At 43.8% G+C, this 21,779-nt stretch overlaps 1 protein-coding gene across 1 annotated transcript; it reads right to left on the reverse strand.

Moving 5' to 3' along the window:
• Positions 1-2,163: 2,163 nt before the first annotated feature.
• ZNF287 (zinc finger protein 287) lies at positions 2,164-17,684 on the reverse strand. Its single transcript, XM_047090063.1, has 6 exons — positions 17,642-17,684; positions 16,400-17,000; positions 15,668-15,768; positions 13,204-13,330; positions 12,633-12,719; positions 2,164-3,877 (listed from the first exon to the last, which is right to left on the reverse strand). Exons 2-6 carry the CDS (start codon positions 16,800-16,802, stop codon positions 2,310-2,312), a joined length of 2,286 nt encoding a protein of 761 aa, XP_046946019.1. The 5' UTR covers positions 16,803-17,000; positions 17,642-17,684; the 3' UTR covers positions 2,164-2,309.
• Positions 17,685-21,779: the final 4,095 nt, after the last annotated feature.

Below are 21,779 nucleotides of genomic sequence, written 5' to 3' on the forward strand. Positions count from 1 at the left end.
GAAATACAAATTAAAGCGAAAAAAGGCGCTATGGACTGCAATACTCCACACATTCATGCCAGGAGGGGAAAAAGTGTTGTGTAAGATTTGAAGTGGCATTATAAATAAAAATTGCATCTTAAGTACAACGGTTATTTCTAACATGGTAACTATGGCATAAGCCTAACTCGAATATTATGCAACCTGAAGACAATCTACACTTTGTGAAGGAGGATTCCATGACATCAGGGTTAACTGAGGTGAAGACAAGGGAAAGCGGTAGCTTCTTGAAGAAAACACTCAACAAGAAAGCCTTGAAGATGCTAGCACCCCAGGTCTTTCCTTCGGCACCTGTCTGCAGGACGTTTGCTATCAACAGTAACATCCAAACGAGACTATAATGGTCAATCATATGGTTAAAATGGTATTTATGGCAACAGAATTTAGATCAGTTTTTCTTCATCTAGCTCAGGAAAACTTCCTGTGCAATGACGTCCCACGATTTCTTTAGGAATATCCCCACTGTTAAGAATTCTGATTCTTCAATTTTAAGTAGTTCCTCTTACCCAGCGAATGACCAGTATTTGTCAAGTATTTCTTTGCACGTGTGCACAAAAGTATTTTAAATTCAACCACCTTACTCCATATCCGTTAATTATACCTTATTACTCAATTCTAACTTACCTACTTATTAATTCAACCGACACAGATCGACCACAACCTCACGCAAGGCACTGAAGAAACAATTAAGAGCAAGATGAAATCTCAGCTCTCAGAATATGGTCTTATATTCTGATCGTGGAATGCTGTGGATATTAAGCACAATAGTATCTTTACCTGTTTCTATTTGCATTTCTGCCTGTTTTCCTTTTATGTTCAGGACCCCACAAACTTAGTTAATATTGTCTAGTGATTGTTGCATCAATGACAGTTTCTGCATCAATGCTTTTTCCAGTAAATGTTTTGACATTTTAAGAGTCATCCCTATTTTACTTACATGTATGAAAAAGAACCAATTCCAATTATTCTTTTAAAATCAGTTGCTTCATTTTTAGTTCTTTCTTCTAAACAGGCTGAATTTGGTCTTAATTAGCCACTCTTACTTTCTTAGGTAACCCAAGTCCGACAATAGTTCATGTTGTAAGTTACCTGTGTATTCTTTCTTCACTAAGTTTTCACCCTTGATTTTTTTCCCTGACCCACTTTCTGTAGTGAACTTAAATCTATTTTCCATGACTTGTTTTTCCCTCACACTATGTAAATAGCTGCTTTCACTACTGCTTTGTCTTGGGATATGGGATTGCATTTGGCAACCCATTTTAGTACGCTTCCTATGTCATTCTGTGACAGTACTTAATAGTTAAGACCATGTCCTTCGTCACATTTCACTACTTCAGTAAGCTTTCTGTTGTTAAATCAGCTGTGGTTTTCAGCACAAGCCCTGTGAAGATCCAGTTGGGAAGTCTGGGCCCTGAGCACAGTAGGCACTCGAGAAATGGGTCTCAATGGAAATGGGCTTTCTATGGCAAAATAGCCACAGGGGAACCTCAAGTTAGGAGTTTAGGAGTCAGGTGAAAAAAAAAAAGGTAACTTTCTTATTTTTTCCTTTAGGATGACAGATGTCAAAACCTAGTGAAACTAAGGCTAATATGTTTTAAAGGTGAATTTAAGGATGGGTGTTTAATTTTTGCCTGTTTAATTTGTACACGTCTAAAGGTTATATATACATTAGCTATCCTAACAGATCATGTTTCATTAAGCTTCTCTTCCTTGAATATTTCAGTAAAGGAAAATGTAATTACACAGTTGTCACATAGAAATTAAGATACTTTCCACTGTATATATTTTGCAAACCTACTGGCTCCACACGGCAGTTATGGCATTAATAGGAAAAGGGAAGGGAACCCCTTATGTATTTAAGGCTTCAAAGCTGGGAAGTAATAAAGGCCTTAAAGCAGCTTTTTCAATTATCCCAAGATTCTTTGCTAGTGTGAAATCCCTACTTGATGGAAGCTTTCCCAAGTTACATTCATAAGGTCTCATTAAGAAGTACTTCGAATACACTAAGAGTTGATGAGTTACAGATTGGGTTTCTCTCTGGAATGAACTGAACTAGTATCAAATAAAGGTTAAGAAGTGAATAAAGTTTTCTTTTTAAATTTCACATTAAATTTAAATAGCTTATATCCACATTACTAATTCTGATACTTCTTTTGATACTTCTGCTGATATCTAACATATATTGCACTCTTTTGAATAATGTTTTAACGGAGCACAAAATAAAATTCGGGTGAACTGTAAAACCTAAGTGAAGTCATCTGCCACATCCATTAATTATGATGTCTGGCACCAGTATGAACACGCTGATGCTGAATGAGGTTCGTACTCTGGGTGAAGGTTTTACCACATATACGGCATGCATAGGGCTTCTCTCCTGTGTGAATTCTCTGGTGTTGAATAAGGCATGTTCGCTGGCTAAAATCTTTATCACATTCATTACATTTATAGGGCCGTTCTCCAGTATGAGTTCTCTGATGTTGATTAAGTGACGAGGAATAAATAAAAGCTTTCCCACATTCATTACATTTATACGGCTTCTCTCCGGTATGAATCCTCTGATGTTGAGTGAGATTGGCACCCTGTCTATATGCTTTCCCACATATATTGCATTTGAAGGGTTTTTCTCCATTATGAATTCTTTGATGCTGAGTAAGGTGTACGCTCTGGCTGAATGCTTTTCCACACACGCTGCATTTATACGGTTTCTCCCCAGTATGTGTTCTGTGGTGTTGAGTGAGGTTTGCACTCTGGCTGAAGGCTTTTCCGCATATCTTACATATATAGGATTTCTCTCCAGTGTGAGTAGTCTGATGTTGAATGAGAGTTGAGGAATGAGCAAAGGCTTTTCCACATTCATTACACTTATAACACTTCTCTCCGGAATGAATTCTCTGATGTCGAATAAGGTAAGTACTCTGACTAAACACTTTCCAACACTCATTGCATTTATACGGTTTCTTTCCGGTATGTATTTTTTGATGCTGAAGAAGGTGTGTACTCTGACTGAAAGTTTTCCCACACTCGTTGCATATATAAGGTTTTTCACCGGTGTGAACTCGCTGATGATTAATCAGTGATGAACTGTGGCTGAAGGTTTTACCACATTCCAAGCATTTATATGGTTTCTCTCCAGTATGTGTCCTTTGATGTATAGTCAGGTGTGCACGCTGACTGAAGTCTTTTCCGCAGTCATCACACTTATAGGGCTTCTCTCCAGTATGAATTCTCTGATGTATGGTAAGGTGTGCACGCTGGCTGAAGGCTTTACCACACTGGTGGCATTCGTATGGTTTTTCTCCAGTATGCATTCTCTGATGTGCAATAAGGGATGAGATATGCCTAAACTCTTTCCCACATTCTTCACATTCATGAGATTTTTCTTTGGCATGGGTACTTTGGTGTTTCACGAAGGACGGGTTCTTCCTAAACTTTTTCCCACACACGTTACACTTATAAGGCTTCTCTCCAGGGTATATCTTTCTATGTACAATACCATATGAGACATGATTGAAGGTTGCCCTGCCTTCATCATACATAGTTTTATTATCTGATTGGGTACCAAACTGAATAATTAGGTTTGAATGCTTTTCAAAACTATTTCTATATATATCATATTTACTAAGACACTCTTCCATAGGGTCATCTTCTTGTGAGAGGACGGACTTCAAAGGGGAGTTTCTTCCGCTGGTGGGAATTTTCCTGAAGGTATCTGCTGCTTGCCTCTCTAATCTGTCATCGTAGTCATATGGTTCCTCCAACTTGATGGTCTGAGTACCAGTCTTTGTGAACTTAGAAGTATCTGTAACTGGAGTACACTCTTGGGCTTCTGTTTTCCATTCTGAAATAAAAAGAATATAAAAATATAAAAAGTTATCCTCTATTTGGAGAAAGGAAACTGCCAAAACAGAAACAAGATACTGAATGGGAATAAAATGCCTAAAAAGACTATGGCCTGGACAACCTCACAATGTGGTACTTAAAGCTTGGGAAAAGAGAGGGGCGCCTGGGTGGCTCAGTTAGTTGAGCAACCGACTCTTGATTTCAGCTCAGGTCATGATCTCAGGGTGGTGAGATCGAGCCCCACATTAGGCTCTGTGCTGGGTGGGGAGCCTGCTTAAGAGTCTCTCTCTCCCTCTACCCTTCCCCACTTCTCTAAAAAGAAATAAAGGTTTTATTATAATTTTACAATTATTATTTTAATTTTATTATACAATCCTTATTTAAGTTTTTAAAAATTATTTTATTTAGAAAGAGAAAGAGTACGAGTGAGGAGGGGCAGAGACAGAGGGAGAGAGAATCCCAAGCAGGCTCTGAACTGTCAGGACAGAGCCCAATGCTAGACCTGAAGTCACAAACCGTGAGATCATGACCTGAGCCGAAATCAAGAATCGGACGCTTAACCAACTGAGCCACCCAGGCACCTCAATAAATAAGATCTTAAGGGGCGCCTGGGTGGCGCAGTCGGTTAAGCGTCCGTCCGACTTCAGCCAGGTCACGATCTCGCGGTCCGTGAGTTCAAGCCCCGCGTCAGGCTCTGGGCTGATGGCTCGGAGCCTGGAGCCTGCTTCCGATTCTGTGTCTCTCTCTCTCTCTCTGCCCCTCCCCCGTTCATGCTCTGTCTCTCTCTGTCCCAAAAATAAATAAACGTTGAAAAAAAAAAAAACATTAAAAAAAAAAAAAAAGATCTTAAAAAACAAAACAAAACAAAAAACTTGGGAAACGTGACTGCAGAAAACCGGAAGACCAAACCGTTGAAAAAGGAGAGGTTCCTCACTATTCAACATGGGCACAGTGCAATAAAATAGGTTAAGTCAGGTGACAGGATTACGAGAAGTGAAAACACTAGTAAGACTTGGGGATAGCGTGGCCTCACTTCACGGACTGATTCGTATAAAGTAGATGCTAACTCTCCTTAACTCCTCCCAACCTGCTCAGCACAATCCTACATATTATTCCAAAAGCAATTCCATGGAGTGCTCTCCAGGCTCAAACATCTCTAGTAAATCTCTCCTAGTAATAATTCTCAAGGTACAGTCCCCAGACCGGCAGCATAAGCGGATCACTATCACCTGGGAGTGTGTTAAACTGGTGCCCATCCAGACAAGCCCCATCAGAAACTTTGGAGGTAGGGCTGAGCCACCTGTTTCAGGAAGCCCTCCAAGCGGTTCTGATGTGCACTAAGGTTTGAGGACCAGTGGCTTAAAGGAGAAACGTTTAAAAAGTTCGGGGCGCCTGGGTGGCGCAGTCGGTTAAGCGTCCGACTTCAGCCAGGTCACGATCTCACGGTCCGGGAGTTCGAGCCCCGCGTCAGGCTCTGGGCTGATGGCTCAGAGCCTGGAGCCTGTTTCCGATTCTGTGTCTCCCTCTCTTTGTGACCCTCCCCCGTTCATGCTGTCTCTCTCTGTCCCAAAAATAAATAAACGTTGAAAAAAAAAAATTAAAAAAAAAAAAAAAAGTTCAAAATACCTCCACTTGACATATTCTGTCCCTAAATAATCCAGCTGTGCCTATTCTACTGTATCTTCTACCAAACTGCATAGTTAGCTTAACATTTAAATTCTCCACGTAACTTCAAGCTACTTCCTCAAAGCACCTCATACGGGGGCCATATGAAAACCAGACTTAGGCATTCTCTTAAGGTAACTTCTCTACCCATTAAAACAATGGTACGGCCCAGCTGCTGTTTGTCCTTCTAGGAATCCTAAAGTACAGATTAGCTTGAATCATATGAGCTTGCCTTTCTATAGGTCAACATGACTGAAATACCAGCAGTCTCATGATTCAACCATATATGTCGGGGCCATTCAGCACTTGGCCTTGCATTATTACTTCAGAACTTTGTGTGTTTCTTTTATTTCCAACTTAGACACAAACTCTGGGAAAGGCTTATGCTTCTTTTATGCTTCCTTCAGAAAATGGCCCAAGACTTGATATGGTGCCCACTCAACTGAATTGCTGGAATAAATGACAATAATTTGTTGTAAAAAGGTGAACCAAATGAAAGCATACACATACACACAAAAACAAAGTAAACAACAACAAAAATCCCTGACTTCAAACCTAGCTGCAAAGCAATCATAGGTACTGATGCCTATTGTTTCCAGCAGGAGGGTGTAAAACAAATTTAAATTATGGTATCTTTTTCCCTTGAAATCAGGTAAAAAACATAGGACTTCCAAATATTAAGAATTGTGTAATGGAATATAATCAAATATGGGTTTTATAATATAGCAAAAGTGACGCCGGGTAGTTCAGAAATTTTCTAAGATGCAGACCAAAATATAAAAACCTTACAAATGGGGCGCCTGGGTGGCTCACTTGATTGAGCATCTGACTTTGGCTCAGGTCATGATCTCACAGTTCACGAGTTTGAGCCCCACATCAGGCTCTGTGCTGACGGCTCAGAGCCTGGAGCCTGCTTCAGATTCCGTGTCTCCCTCTCTCTCTGCCCCTCTCCTGTGCGTGCTCTCTCCCTCTCTCAAAAATAAATATAAAAAAAATAATAAAAATAAAAAAAACCTTAATATATCCATTCCATAGACTCATATGCAGTCATTAAAAATAAGAGCTGCCATCAATCAATAAATGACGAGAGTAGGGATAATGGAATATTGATAACTGATAAAGATAACTAGGTAGGTTCACATACATTGACATGTAAGGGTGTATAGGACACATTATGTAGAACAAGATCCACTCTGTGTAAGGATGTGCTATATGTAATATAGATACACATACACAGAGAGTAACAATCTAAGGGGTAAAAATCCTGGTAATGGGTGAGGAGAGGTAGACAAATACTTCATTTTCCTTCCTTGTACTGACTGAATTTACAAATGACTTTTATTACTTTGATTCAAACACAAACATCATAGTTGACATTAGAAAATGCTTGGGAGTGATGTTAAATGAAAAAAGTAGTATCATAACTAGCATGAAAATGCACTGGAACTAGACAAATATCAAAGTGCTAACAAGATTACAGGTTTTTAAAAAATACTTTCCAATTTTCAATAAATTGGATATATGACTTTTATTGCTATTTAGTACTAGAAATGTAGTTATATTATTTTTATATAACAAAAATATTTAAACACAACTCTCTCAAACCAGGATTTGTCCCTCTCCCCTCCAAAAGAACAAAATGAGAATGTTAAGGGACTGTACAGGTAGAGGTGTGCAGGCACACACACACACAAATGAGAGGACCAGAAGCTGAGTTTTATTCTGATTCCAGGAAACCGGATAGTCTATGGCAGAGTGCACCGTATACCTGAAAAGTACTAAAGTGAGAACAAGCTTAAAATAACAAGGCTGAATCATGACCATGAAGAAATGGATATAATATACATTTATAAAAAATGTTTTTTTTTCAACGTTTATTTATTTTTGGGACAGAGAGAGACAGAGCATGAACGGGGGAGGGGCAGAGAGAGAGGGAGACACAGAATCGGAAACAGGCTCCAGCTCTGAGCCATCAGCCCAGAGCCTGACGCGGGGCTCGAACTCACGGACTGCGAGATCGTGACCTGGCTGAAGTCGGACGCTTAACCGACTGCGCCACCCAGGCGCCCCTATACATTTTAAAACCAATCAGCTTACCGGAAATTCAAAAACCGATGTTATTAAACTGTGCTTAAATCTATGTATTTAACCAGAAAGGGCCGGTTGGAAGTGCTGAGTGTCTAGTCAACAGGGCCAAAAAATGGTGCAATACTTCTAGCAGATGAGATCAGTGTTGACTTAGGTAACCAAAGAAAGCTTCAGGGGGAGGTAGGATTGGAGTGGAACCTGAAAGAATGGCTATAGGTCCTGAATAAACAACTATCAAAGTTCTGAGACAGGAGTGGCCAGTGAAGACCAATACTATTGTTCTATTTGTGAATTATCAAAGTTTCCGTTTCCTGAAGCATGACTAATCAGGTATCCACACCAAAGGCTCAACTTATGATGTATCTCTACGCTGGTAAGAAAGGAAAATCCTCAGAGGCCAAAACTCAGGCAAAAGCAGGGAGACAGGAAATCAGCAAGAGCTGACGGAGACAGCTCCTCCATCTGTTTACTGACCTTACACTTCCATTTTGAGGGGCAAGGGCCCAAGGGCCAAAAAACAAAGCCTGAGGCCCTAACAAGGAGGGGGTGCTCACAGGACTCCTGAGCATAGAGGATTACACTCTGCTGAAGGACTGGCTAGAAAAACCAAACAAAACTTAAAAAAAAAAACAACCCTCACTTCTACATAATCTTTTCTCAGTCTTGGTGCTCTTTGGAAGAAGAAAATTCTCCTCCTAAAATACATAACCATAAACTGTCCCCTCTTGTGAATTTACAGTGCCAATGCATGCTACCTGAAAGTCAATCTAAAAAACTTCTCAGGTTCAAATTAAAGTGATCCCAGGGGCACCTGGGTGGCTCAGTCAGTTAAGCGTCCTGCTTCAGCTCGGGTCATGATCTCGCAATATGTGAGTTCGACAGCTCAGAGCCTGGAGCCTGCTTTACATTCTGTGTCTCCCTCTCTCTTTGCCCCTCACGCACGCATGCTCTCTCTCTCAAAAATGAATAAACATTAAGAAAACAAGCGGTCCCAGACTGGCAGTACCCTCCAGAAGACTATCCTGACTTCTAGTTCAGGCTCACTTCCATTATGTCATGCATATTTTCTCAGTGTCTAGAGTGTGCCAAAATCATTCCACGAAGAATTTACTGTGGTAGAGGCACGTTCTGTGCTACAGGTATATATAGGTCATTCTGCTATAAATTATGAGAAGAATTAGCTTTTCAAATAGCATGACCCTTAAAATATCCAATGACCAGGTAAGTTAACAAGTATTAGAAGTCAGTGACTTAAAAAAAAAAAAAGGCAATAGACAAGCAAGAATCAAGAGTCTAGTGCACTTCTCTTGTAGACAGAAAGACACGTAAGAATATCTTTATGATTTCTATTTGCAAAGAGAAACATGGAAGGAAAAACCAGAAATAAATAGGGGGTAGATTGGAACAGAGCAGAAGGGATGGGAGCATATACCTTTCTACACAGTTTTGACTTCTGAACCAAGTTAATGTTTCTACATACTCAAAAACGGAAGATTAAAAACCAGAAAACAAGAAAACACTAAAACTGAATACAAATAGAGTCAAACAAACCCTTAAGCTGTACAGCAAACCCTTAAGACAGCTAAAAGGAAAGAACTGAAGGAACTTTTGAACTTAGTATTCTGTATACCCTTAGTGGGATATACTGTAAGGACAGAAAGGACTTTGAAGAAATTTTGAAAGTTACCCAGTTTATTGGTAGTGATAGGTAGTGACCTAATTCTGAAACCATTTTTCTGTGTGTTACATGACAGGGCGAATCAATATATACTAGTGCTCTTGAGAACCAGGTTGTTCACCGTATGGAAAAGGAAATACAAGATGGAATAGCCTTGCGGTGCTGGATATCAGTTAGAGTTATCAGCGTGAACTCATGATTAAGAGAACCACATACATACATATGCATACTTCCCAGCTCTATCCACTGGAAGCAACGGTACCCACAGTAGTGAGCACACTTCCTGCCCACATTCCGGTTTCTAAGTACTATTCCCTATCAAAATGAACCAGGGTACTTTGGAGAGCCTCCAGGTCTAAGGTAGGCACAAGGTGAGTCAAAAGAACATTCTGTTGTGCTAGAAAGCAAGGGAAGGATTAAAGACTAATGGAGACGTGTCAAAAGGACATTGGACTTGGTTTGCAGGGCTCCTATTACCCAAATTGGGGACAAATGAGCATGAAAAACAAAAAACAAACCAAACCAGGAATTAGTGGACTAATAACACCCTGTAGTTGGAAAAATTCCACTAGTCTACAGTGCTATGTACACATAAATATGAGACAGAAGGAACTTCAGCCAGGTCACGATCTCGCGGTCCGTGAGTTCGAGCCCCGTGTCAGGCTCTGGGCTGATGGCTCGGAGCCTGGAGCCTGTTTCCGATTCTGTGTCTCCCTCTCTCTCTGCCCCTCCCCCGTTCATGCTCTGTCTCTCTCTGTCCCAAAAATAAATAAACGTTGAAAAAAAAAAAAATGAGACAGAAGGAGAACTGTGCTTTACAGGAGAATGCTAGTAATCCTTGAGAAGAGAGGACTGAATTGGAAAATCACCATCTTGCAACCAGCAATATGATAAAGCAAGAATCAACAATGGAGGCCAAAAATGCTTAAATAAAATATTACCAGGGAATAGAATAGTCATGTGGCCTCTAAGTATCACTCCACAGATTGCTTACTGATTATAAAGAAAAAAACCCTGCACCTTTAAAATGGAGAGATCTGGCCGACAGCACCTTAAGCAAAATGAGTATCACTAATGAGACAAATGGCAATGCAAAGTACACACCTGAGGTTGTTTTGGTAAGAATATTTGATCTGAATCTAAACGTAAGGAAACAATCAGGCAAATCTAGGTTGTGGGTCATTCTAAAAAAAAACGTGGCCTGAGGTGCCTGGGTGGCACAGTCAGTTAAGCATCCAACTTCGGCTCAGGTCATGATCTCATGCTCCGTGGGTTCGAGCCTCATGTCGGGCTCTGTGCTGACAGCTTGGAGCCTGGAGCCCGCTTTGGATTCTGTGCCTCCCTGTCTCTCTGCCCCTCCCCTGCTCACACTCTGTTTCTCTCCCTCTCAAAAATAAATAAACATTAAAAAAAATATTAAAAAAAAACCTGGCCTGGATCCTTCAAAAAATGCTCCAAGGAAGGTAGGAAGGAAAGAGAAAAGAAAACAGAAAAGAAATGAGAAAAAAACAAAAAGAAAAGGAAAGGCGGAAAACAATTCTAGACTAAAAGGGACTAAAGACACAGGATAACTAAGTGGAGCACAGGATTCCTGACAGGAGATCCCGGAAGGGGGAGAAAAACTGCATGATATTTGGGGACAGTGGGGGAAGTCTGAATATGGGACAAGATACACATCTTGTATAAATGTGAAATATGTGAGGGGAAAGAACGATGAGCCTATGTCGAAGAATGGGAGATACATGCAGAAATACGTGGGGGGATGTCATGATCCCTGCAACAACTAACTTTCAGATGGTTCTCTGCAAAAGCAAAGTGTGTGTGTGTGTGTGTGTGTGTGTGTAGAAATAAAAAGCAGAAGTGGCTAAATAATGGTAGCTGGTAGTTCCAGGTGACAATTACACAGGTGTTCAATGTACTGATTCTGCAACTTTTCTGTAGGTTTGAAGTTCTTGCGGAGGAAGGCAGGAATGGGAACACCAAAAAGCCCATCAACAAGAAACAGGTTCAATAATTTAGGAGACACACAATAAAATGTGATGCAGATATTAAAAAAAAAAAACAATGAGGAAGTTCTTTATATCCTCACTTGGAACACTTTTCAAGATATACTTAAAACAATTTTTTTTGAGAGAGAGAGAGAGAGAGAGAGAGAGAGAGGGCTTGGGGATGGAGGGACAGAGCGGGAGAGAGAGAATCTCAAGCAGGCTTCACGTGTGAAGCTTGACGTGGGGCTTGACCCCACGACCCTGGGACCTGGACCTGAGCAGAAATCAAGAGTCAGACGCTCAACTGACTGAGCCTCCCCAAGTGCCCCTAGATATACTTTTAAGTAAACAAAAGCAAAGTACAAAACTGTGTGTACTTTGCTACCATTTCTGTTAGAAAATGGAGAAGACATTACAAAAAAAAAATTTTTTTCCTAAACGTTTATTTATTTTTGAGAGAGAGAGACAGAGAGACAGAGACAGACACAGAGAGACAGAGGGTGAGCAGGGGAGGGGCAGAGAGAGAGGGAGACAGAATCTGAAGCAGGCTCCAGGCTCTGAGCCGTCAGCAGAGCCCGACGCAGGGCCTGGGCTCAAACTCGTGGACTGCGAGATCATGACCTAAGCCGAAGTCAGACGCTTTACTGATGACAGAGCCACCCAGGTGCCCTGAGAAGAAGCCCTTTTTATATTGACTTGATACGCAAACAAAACACCTTAACAAAAACAACTAGAAACAAGCACCAGTTCTTGGGTGCTGGGAGAAGCAGGAACTGGGTGAAGGTGCTATACAACGAAAGAACGTTTTTGAATCTTCTGAATTTATACATTTTTAAATTAGAAAATAGAGTAAGTTAGGAAAGTGGAGGCAGGAGGCTACAGGGGTTTGCTGGTGAAACAGAATAAAAGAAATTTAAAAAGAAGGTTTGAAACTTAAAATCTTAGGGATATTCATGCATGCTTAAAAAGGAGGGCAGGAGGGGTGCCTGGGTGGCTCCATCTGTTGAGCGTGCAACTCTGGATTTAGGCTCAGATCATGATCTTGTAGTTCGTAGGATCAGGCCCTGCACCGGGCTCTGCACTGACAGTGCGGAGCCTGCTTGGGATTCTCTCTCTCTCCCTCTGCTCCTGCCCTGCTTGTGTTGTCTCTCTCAAAATAAATAAACTGTGTCTCTTCCTGAAAATGGTATCTGTCAGGAAGCAACGCCGAACAGTTCAGTGCTCTTGACAGGCTGGGATGTCTCTGTGGGGATGCCCTGGCCATACTTAAAAAACAGATCTCACTGCAGTCAGGCTCTGAAGGACAAACAATCCCACGCCAGCTGTGCTCTCACCTGGACTAGGGCCTTCTAAGATTTCTTTTATCACCATCCATGGTTCTTCCAACATGGGAATCACAGTTGGTCGGTACACGGTCAGTCCTGTTCATGAGGAAACAGAAGGAGTTTTATCCCGGAGATAAACGGTTGTTCGAATTTTATTACCTGACTTCTACTTATTTGTGAGGACAGACTTCTACGGGAAAACAATGGTTCACGGACAGGATGTAGTGGGAGAATTAGATCACTGTCCTTTCCAGAGCTAAAATGAACATTTCCTGCCACCCAAGAGGATATGTGCATAGAGATCATGGCGGGAGGAGATCACAGGAAAGGTAGGAAATGGGCAAGGCGCAGTGCTGTGTGGAAGCCCAGGGAAGCCGGGCATCACAGTTTTCAATGATCCTTCACTTAGAAACCTTTTATTTGGGAAAAGGGAAAACATTTCTGCGCCTGAACGGGATGAGCACGCTCACCTCTAGGCCCCATTCTTAGCAAAGTACTTTAGAGACCAACCCATTTTTAACAAGAGAGGAAAGGAGACTTGGAGGGTATGCTGGCAGGAGCGGGCGTAGATGATGCTTACCCAGAGAAACCATGTTCCAGTAGTTCTGTAATGTCACAGTCTTGTACAATTCCTTCTGTACAGGACGCATGATCTCCCAGTCCTCCTGGGTGATATCCACAGCCACATCTTTGAATGTCATTGATTCCTAAAACATCAAATATAACCCGGTTCAAGAACTGGTAGAATGAGGACAGTGAAAATGCCAAGTGTGTGTGTGGTGAGGGGACTCGCAGAATCTTGAGCCTCAGTAAGACCCTAAAGGTCTAGTTAACACCCTCACCCGAGTTATGGATGAGAACACCTGAATGGTCCTACAGGGGAGTCTGAAAATAAAGCAGAATTTATCATCACATTTTTGGCTGGCACTGGCACATGCGTTGCTGACTGCATCTTAAAGAAAAAAGGGCTTTACAAAGATGACACCCTTGAATGGTTGTGCTTTTTTGAGCTTTGCCTCAAGAATTCAGTGTGTTATTGGGGCGCCTGGGTGGCTCAGTCGGTTAAGCGTCAGACTCTTGATTTCGACTCAGGTCATGATTTCAGTTGTGAGATCGAGCCCTGTGTGGGGCTCTGCACTGGACGTTGAGCCCACCCACTGAAGATTCTCTCTCTCTCTCTCTCTCTCTCTCTCTCTCACCCTCCATGACTCCCTTTTTCTCTGCCCCTCCTCCCTCGCTCACACGAGTGTGCACACTGTCTCTCTCTAAAAAAGAAGAAAGAATTCAATGTGCTGTAATTTGAAATTTTAAGCTATATTTGTGTGTCCTACGATGAAATGCAGAGCTCTTCCTTCCTTTTCAAAATAAAATTGAATGGTATTATGGGTACCATTGCTTCCAGTGGATAGAGCTGGGAAGTGTATACATGAGTGTATGTAGTTCATACATACATGAAGTGTACCTGCCTGGCTCACTAGGTAGAGCCTGTGACTCTTGATCTCGGATTTCTAAGTTTGAGCCCCACATTGGGTGTAGAGATTCCTGAAAAACAAAACCTTTAGGAGCGCCTGGGTGGCTCAGTCGGTTAAGCATCTGACTCTTGATTTTGGCTCAGGTCATGATCTCCTGGTTGGTGAGTTGGAGCCCTGCCTTGGGCTCTGTGCGGATAGCCTGGGATTCTCTCTCTCTGCCCACCCACCCTTTCTCTCAAAATAAATAAATAAACATTAAAAAACATCTAAAAATCTTTAAAACTGGGACCAAAACTCACACTGTTGAACTGTTATACTTTTAGATACATTTCTCAATCTGGCAAGGTTAGTATTCCTCTTGGCTCTTTTCTTCCTTTTGTTACACAAAACTGATTACTTCTCCATGTCTTTCAAATGAACTTTACGTTTCTTAAAAAAATCATATTGGGTTTTCAAATTACATTTTCAATTTATAATTTCGGGAGAACAGACGATTTATAGTATTTAAAGCTTCTTTCATGTCTTACAGAATGATACACGATATGGATGTACTATAAAATTTATATTATGTTTAGTCCTAGATATCTTAAATTTTGGGGGTGGGGAATCTTTTTTTGCTTTTAAGTTTATTTTGAGAGAGAGAGAGAGAGTGAGTAGGGGAGGAGCAGAGAGAGGGAGAGAGAGAATCCCAAGCAGGCTCCATGCTAGCAGCATAGAGCCCAGGGCTCGAACACATGAGCCATGAGATCATGACCTGAGCTGAGACCAAGAGTTGACGCTTAACTGACTGAGACACCCAGGCGCCCCTGTGCATGGAATCTTTTATTTCATCTTAACATCTGCCTGATTTTAATGTGTATGTACAAAAGTGATGTTTAAACATTTATTTTGGAGAGAGAGAGAGAGAGAGAGAGAGAGAGAGACAGCACGAGCAAAGGAGAGGTAGAGAGAGAGGGAGACATGGAATCTGAAGCAGGCTCCAGGCTGCCAGTGTCAGGTGTGTATTTTTACAGTAAAACTTTCTCTTAAGATGGCCTGACGTAACACAGACTTACGATCAACATTACACCACAAAACACATGGCCTTTAATTACTTGTTAATGAGAAAAATAACATTAGCAACCACTGCTTATTGATGGCTTACTGTAGTCCAGGCTAACCACAAGTCACATAGTATTTAATCCTCCCAATCTAACAGGTAAATTCTATTTATTAGAGTTTAATAATTCAGGCCAAGTGTGGTCAAGTATCTTGCTCCAAATCATAGGTTCAGAACCACGAACTAATCTGATCATCTGGCTGTGGAGGTCAATCCCTTAACCTCTATGGTTGCTGCCTTACAGTCAAAAAGTGAGGAAGGGCATATCTGGGGAAGGCTCTGGGGAGCCTATTTCCTACACAGGGCAGTCACTTACCTTAACAAACAGGGTGGATTTAAAGAGAGAAACTGATGTTTAAGTCCTAGATTGGGCTTTAGGGGGCAAAGAAGTTACAGGGCCAGGACAGAAAACGTCCTCATACATACACCTCTTAATAAGCCATTTTAAAATCATAGAAGAAACCAACACTTACTTTGGTCACCAAGTCATTTAACCATCCTGCCTGGAAAGCAGGTCTTCCTTTGGGGTCTTCCTCTGGGGTCTCTTGGGGAAGGGCAGAATGCTGAGGAGCAGCTAGGGAAGAAGGGAGACCGTGATGGAGATTAGTCCTGTTTGAACAGCCTACGAAATTCTTCACCAGATAGATGCCTACACTTTCCTACAGTGAGAAGTGAGAAAGAAACCAAAACCAGCACCCACACTTCAAAGAAGCAGAGGGAAGGGCCGATGATTTGTCCTAAGATGTCAAACCAGGCTTCAAAAACAAGTCTGTTCTGGGACGGCTAAGGATACGTACTAAATTCACAATTTTCTACTAAAGCGTCACGTGATGTAAATTTTGTGTGTTGTGTCTGAACAAGGAAATGTTTTCTGGACCCTTTTCTACCTTTCTGCAAGCATGTTATTGTAAAACCTAATTCACAAAAGCAAATGGTTTCTTTGCAGAATGGTTCAAACCTCTGCAGGTGAAATTCCTGAGGGCTCCCACAGGGGTAATTTGGTTTGAGCCTTCGGGTAATATGTGTGTGTGGTCTCCAGCAGTCTGGCAGGGGCAGACCAGGCAGGATGGGGCGCACGTTCAAGTGTGTTCTCACTCACTGAGCTCTGCTCTCGCCGGTTTCTTTAAAGGGCTGCTCTGTGACAGTCCCGGTTAGTCTTCTCTAACCACCCAGGACTCTTCCCCTCTCTGCCCTACAATCCTCACCTTCCTCTTCTAGAATCTGAGTCAAATCCTCCACCAGAGTCACCACTTCCTCACTGCTCTCTGGGTACTGGGACTTCACCCACGTCCTAACCTCCCCAGGCAGGATGGTCAGGAATTGCTCTAGCACCAGCAGCTCCAAGATTTGTTCCTTGGAGCGAATCTCAGGTCTTAACCATTTAAGGCAGAGCTCTCGGAGTTGATTCAATGCCTTTCGAGGACCAGCTATGTCTGGATATGGGAAATTTCGAAAATTCTGTCGACAGGTCTCAGTGTCACGCAAGAGTCTCAAAGCATGCGTTTCCTTCTCCACATTGTGGGGTCCACTCTGAACCTTGTCTGGCTTCCACATTAGAAGGATTTGGGAGCGTGAAGAACTGGTCATCCTCTTGCACGGGGAGAACATTGCTACAGACAGGAAGGTCAGTCTGGCAGTATCCTTTATTTTTCCAGTAGTGAGCCAACTGCTTGAAGTCTCATGCTAGAGCCACAAAGACATTCTCTCAAGGGCTGCTGCAGCCAGGGGCAGAACAAGGTCAAGGTAGAGTCAGCAGCCTTAGTTACAAATTTGGAGCCCAGAACTTGCAGGGATGGTTAAGAGACCCTAAAACACAAGAAAACAGACCACAAAGTCAAGAATTCCTGGTGCTCTTTGCTATGCGCATACACCAACAGAGATCGCCTACTCAGTCTGCACAGATAAACACAATCGGACTTTACCTTGGTCTTCCTCCTCTACATCCTTAGATTTGTATGATAAGTGCAATCTGTTGGGGACAGGGGATGGGAATGCCATCAAAAGGTGGTAATAGAGGGGCACCTGGGTGGCTCAGTTGGTTAAGTATCTGACTTCGGCTCAGGTCATGACCTCACGGCTGGCTTGTGTGAGTTAGAGCCCCGTGTCGGCTCTGTGCTGACAGCTCAGAGCCTGGAGCCTGCTGTGGATTGTGTCTCCCTCTCTCTCTGCTCCTCCCCTACCCGCGCTCTGTCTCTTTCTCAGTAATAAACATTTAAAAAAAATATTTCTAAAGAATTAAAAAAAAAAAAAAAGGTGGTCATAAAAGCAAAGACCTGGATCATGAGCCAAACAACAGATCAAACTTCTAACTTGTTGAAAAAGAAATTAAACTTTTACAGAGGGGGCAAGAAAGCTTCAGTATTTTTCTGTTACTTACAGAAGCTGTAAAGGACGGAACTACCTCTCAAGAACAACAGAGCGAATCTATCAGGTACTTAGAACGATACCTGAGAATTTCTTCTTAATGAAGTGCTCAAGGTTCCCAAGGAAACTGTCAAGGAAAAAAGGGCAAGCCATTTACCTGCTTTGCATATTAATGCCAGACTATTCTAGCTTTTAGCTATCAGAGGGCTGGGGAGACGAGCCGGTAAGACGGGGCGGGGTGGGGGGGGGCGGGGGGGGAGCAGAAGAGGCTGGTGTGATTTGAAGCCCTTTTAAATGCTTCTACAGGAGACAATTCCTTAGGAATAAATATGAAACCGGGATTCCCGAAGAAAACCTCGGAACAGGCCAGACCTGGAGCACGGACACCACCTGTCCGCGGGCCCCAGTTCTGAGCCCTCCTCAAAGCTCAGTCGTGTAACCAAAGCCAACTGTGTACCAGGCCCTGCAGGGGAGACGCGCCGGCCTCACCCGTCGCCTGCCCTTCCCGGTCGGGTCTCCCTAACACCTCTTCGGCCGGGGGGTCGCGGGCAGCGGGGGAGCGAGTGGGGACCCGACGACGCGCTGAGCTGGGACCGGGCCCCCCACAGCAACCTCTACCCCGCGTTCGTCTTCTCCGCAGGCCGCGAGCACGGGCTCCCGCGCGTGGACGGGCTGGGGCTCCGGCCTGACCGCGCGGACACTCGCGCCCGGCGCCCTCGACATCATTACCTGTCGCGGGGACCCGGCGGACGCGCAGCCGGAGCGGCCCGAGAGGCCCGGGGCAACAATGGCGGCGGGGGGCGCGGGCGCCTGCGTGGCGAGCTCAGCCCCGCGCTGCAGAGGGGCCTCTGGCTCCGCCACTTCCCTAACCCGGAAAGCACGACGTGTCTCGGCCGGGAGCCTCACCTTCCAGCCCGCTCCTGAGAAGCCTGGCCCGGAACGCGCCGCGCCTCGGCTCCGCCGCGACCTCGCCTCAGCGCCACTGCGCATGTGCGCAAGGAGAACGCTGCGCGCCCGCTGAGCCAATCGGAAGCCGCGTCCCGGCCCTCCCTCCCGCCGGAGCCTCATTCCTTGGACCTGTCTCCATGGTAACCTCCTCCACCCATCACTGCGACTTGCTCGTTTAGGCTGCAAGGGTCTGAAGGGAACTTTAAAGTTTCCCTGGTCAGAAGCAGGTCTGGTAGATGACTGGGAGGTCGGAGAGCAGCTAGCATCTGGGCGAGGGGGCTGCGGATAGGTGGTTAAAGCTCCGTGCTAATTAACTAGAGAAAACCTGGTGCCAGAGTTCCTACAGGAAGGATGGGCAGACAAGATGTGGGTCTAAAGGTAGAACAACCCAAAGTGCGTTTTTGGGCTTTACTGTGTGTACACATTCACTCTTAAATGTTCTGAGTCCCTCCTAAGGAATCTGATCTTGAGACTCAGATCGGAAAAAGGGATAGAGAGCGTGTTGTTTATAGAGACACAACAACCCCCCATAAAACCCTTGAAAATAAAAGGATAGAAAAACATTCCAGGTGTTCCTGTTGTCTACTGCTGTGTTGGCAAACCACCCAAAACCAAATGGTTTTAAAGAACAACCATTTTATTATGCTCATGGATTTCACTGGTAAAGAATTTGGAAGGGGAACAGTGGGCACGGCTCTTCACTGCTCCACTGTGTCTGGGGGCTCAGCGGAGATGATTTGATGGCAGGAAGGGTCCATTTCCAAGATGGCCTCTTCACTTACATGTATTATGGATGGGCTGAGATGGCTTAAGGATGAGCTCAGTTTGGAATTGAACACAGTGGCCTTTTCCATATGAAGGACTCAGGCTCGTTGGATTTCTTACATGGCGTCTCTGGGCTTCAAGAGCACATGTTCTAGTGAATAAGAAATCTTCATGGCTGATGACGACATAGCTTTGGAAGTCACATAGCATCACTTCTGCTACACATTTGATCAAAGCAGTCATAAGTCTGTGCAGAATCAAGTAGAGGCAAATGTAGATTCCATCTCTTGACGGGAGGAGTGTCATAGAGTCTTAATATTACCACAATAGGCACATTTGAACAAAAAAGAAACTGGGGAGTGTGATGGTCTTTGATGTGTCCACTTGGCTAGGCTACAGTCTCCGGATATTCAGCGAAACACGAATTTAGGTGTTGCTGTAACGGTATTCTGTAGATGTGGTTAAAGTCCACAAACTCAGTTGAATTAAGGAGGGGACATTATCCTAGATAAATTGGGTGGGCCTGATTCAATCAGTTGAAAGGCCCTTTTTATTTTATTTTATTTTTTAATTTTTTTTAACGTTTATTTATTTTTAAAACAGAGAGAGACAGAGCATGAACGGGGGAGGGGCAGAGAGAGAGGGAGACACAGAACCGGAAGCAGGCTCCAGGCTCTGAGCCATCAGCCCAGAGCCCGATGCGGGGCTCGAACTCACGGACCGCGAGATCGTGACCTGAGCTGAAGTCAGACGCTTAACCGACTGAGCCACCCAGGCGCCACGAAAGGCCCTTTTTAAAAGCAGAATTGAGGTTTCTCCGATGAAGAAGAAACTGTGGACAAAGCTACTAGCTTGCCCTTCCTACGGATTGCCATATGGATTTTTTTAATGTTTATTTCATTTATTTTGAGAGAGAGAGAACGAAAGAGAACAAGTGGGGGAGGGGCAGAGACAGAGTGAGAGAGACTCCCAAGCAGTCTCCATGCTCAGCGAAGGGCCCGACATGGGAATCTGTCTCACAACCTCAAGATCATGACCTGAGCTGGTAATAAGTCAGATGCTCAACCGACTGAGCCATCCTGGCGCCCCTGCCCTATGGATTTTGATCTTGCCTAGTTGGCCCCCACAATTAAGCCAATCCCTTGTAAAAAAAAAAGTCTCTTAGCATATATGTTCTTGTTCTGTGGCTGAACCCTGACTGATACAGGTAATAATCCCAATAACTGACAAGATGGAATTTTAAACAATCACAAGGGAATACATAAGCATGTTATCCACTTATAGAAAGAAAAATTGACAAAGACGATATAGCCACCATTGAGGTGTGTCCCTAACGATAAGGCCTCAAGAGATACTAGCAGTAACTGATAACTGCGGGGCGCAAAACATAAATTAACAACTGAAGCTGGAAACTTTAACACACCCTCTAGAGCCACCGTGCTGGGCTGCCAGGATCCCCTTTCAGGGCTGGGGCACCTGTTCCCTTGGTTGCTAGTGTGTTTGGCTGCCAACAGCTCATGACAGAACACCTCTCTGGGAATTGTCCTGGCTGAACAGAGCTGCCCGTCCCAGGTTTCTCCCCTCCAGAGCAGTCCACATCCAGTGGCGTCACCGCAGGGGTTCGAAGACCTGGTCCCCTTGCTTCGACATGCAATTTCTCTAAAGGGCCATCCTGGCTTGAGCTCCCCGTAGGATCAGATGAGGCCCCGGTTGCAATCATACAGCATTTCAACTTTTTCCTGGGCCCAGTCCTCCTTACATCACTCCGTTACAGGTTATTTTTCTAGAGAACACTACCTAACAGTACCCCTGTAGAGCCCCGAGACTCAGGATGGGACATTTGGATTGATACAGGCAAACACCTGCAAACACCCATCCCTCTGAATTCTCTGGGCCCGCAAAAGTGGCCCACTCCCTCCAGGCTGGCTTGAAGATGATGCACATAGAGGCTTCTCCTTTGCAATAAAGCCTGTGCCCCTCTGAGGATCTGTCCTTTCTTCCCCTCCTGACCACTAGATCCATTAATAGGGTCAGGTGACCACAAAACCCAACAGGAGAAATTCTGGTCCTGATAAGGTAGGAAAAGGAATATCCTCTGAAGCTGGTGGGTCTGGATCCTGAGGGGGCTGGATCAAGGAGGGCAGAACATATAGCGAGTGCTGGAGAACTTATTGAAAAGGAGCATAGGGGCGTCTGGGTGGCTCAGTTGGGTGAGCGTCTGACTTCGACTCAGGTCACGATCTCATGGTTTGTGAGTTCGAGCCCCACACTCGGCTCTCTGCTGTCAGTGTACAGCCTGCTTCAGATCCTCTGTTTCCCTCTCTCTCTGCTCCTCTCGTGCCCTCTCTCTCTCAAAAAGAAATAAATATTTTAAGAAAAAAGAGAAAAGGAACACATAGAGATATGGTCAATTAATTTTCTTAATTTTTTTTTTAACGTTTGTTTATTTTTGAGAGGGAGGGAGACAGAGCACACGTAGGGGAGGGGCAGGAGGAGAGGGAGACACAG

Source organism: Lynx rufus, unplaced genomic scaffold (genome assembly GCF_022079265.1).
Source record: "Lynx rufus isolate CCGP_SWC_20201006 ecotype Redwood Valley unplaced genomic scaffold, mLynRuf1.p SCAF_28, whole genome shotgun sequence".
Lineage (NCBI taxonomy): Eukaryota > Metazoa > Chordata > Mammalia > Carnivora > Felidae > Lynx > Lynx rufus.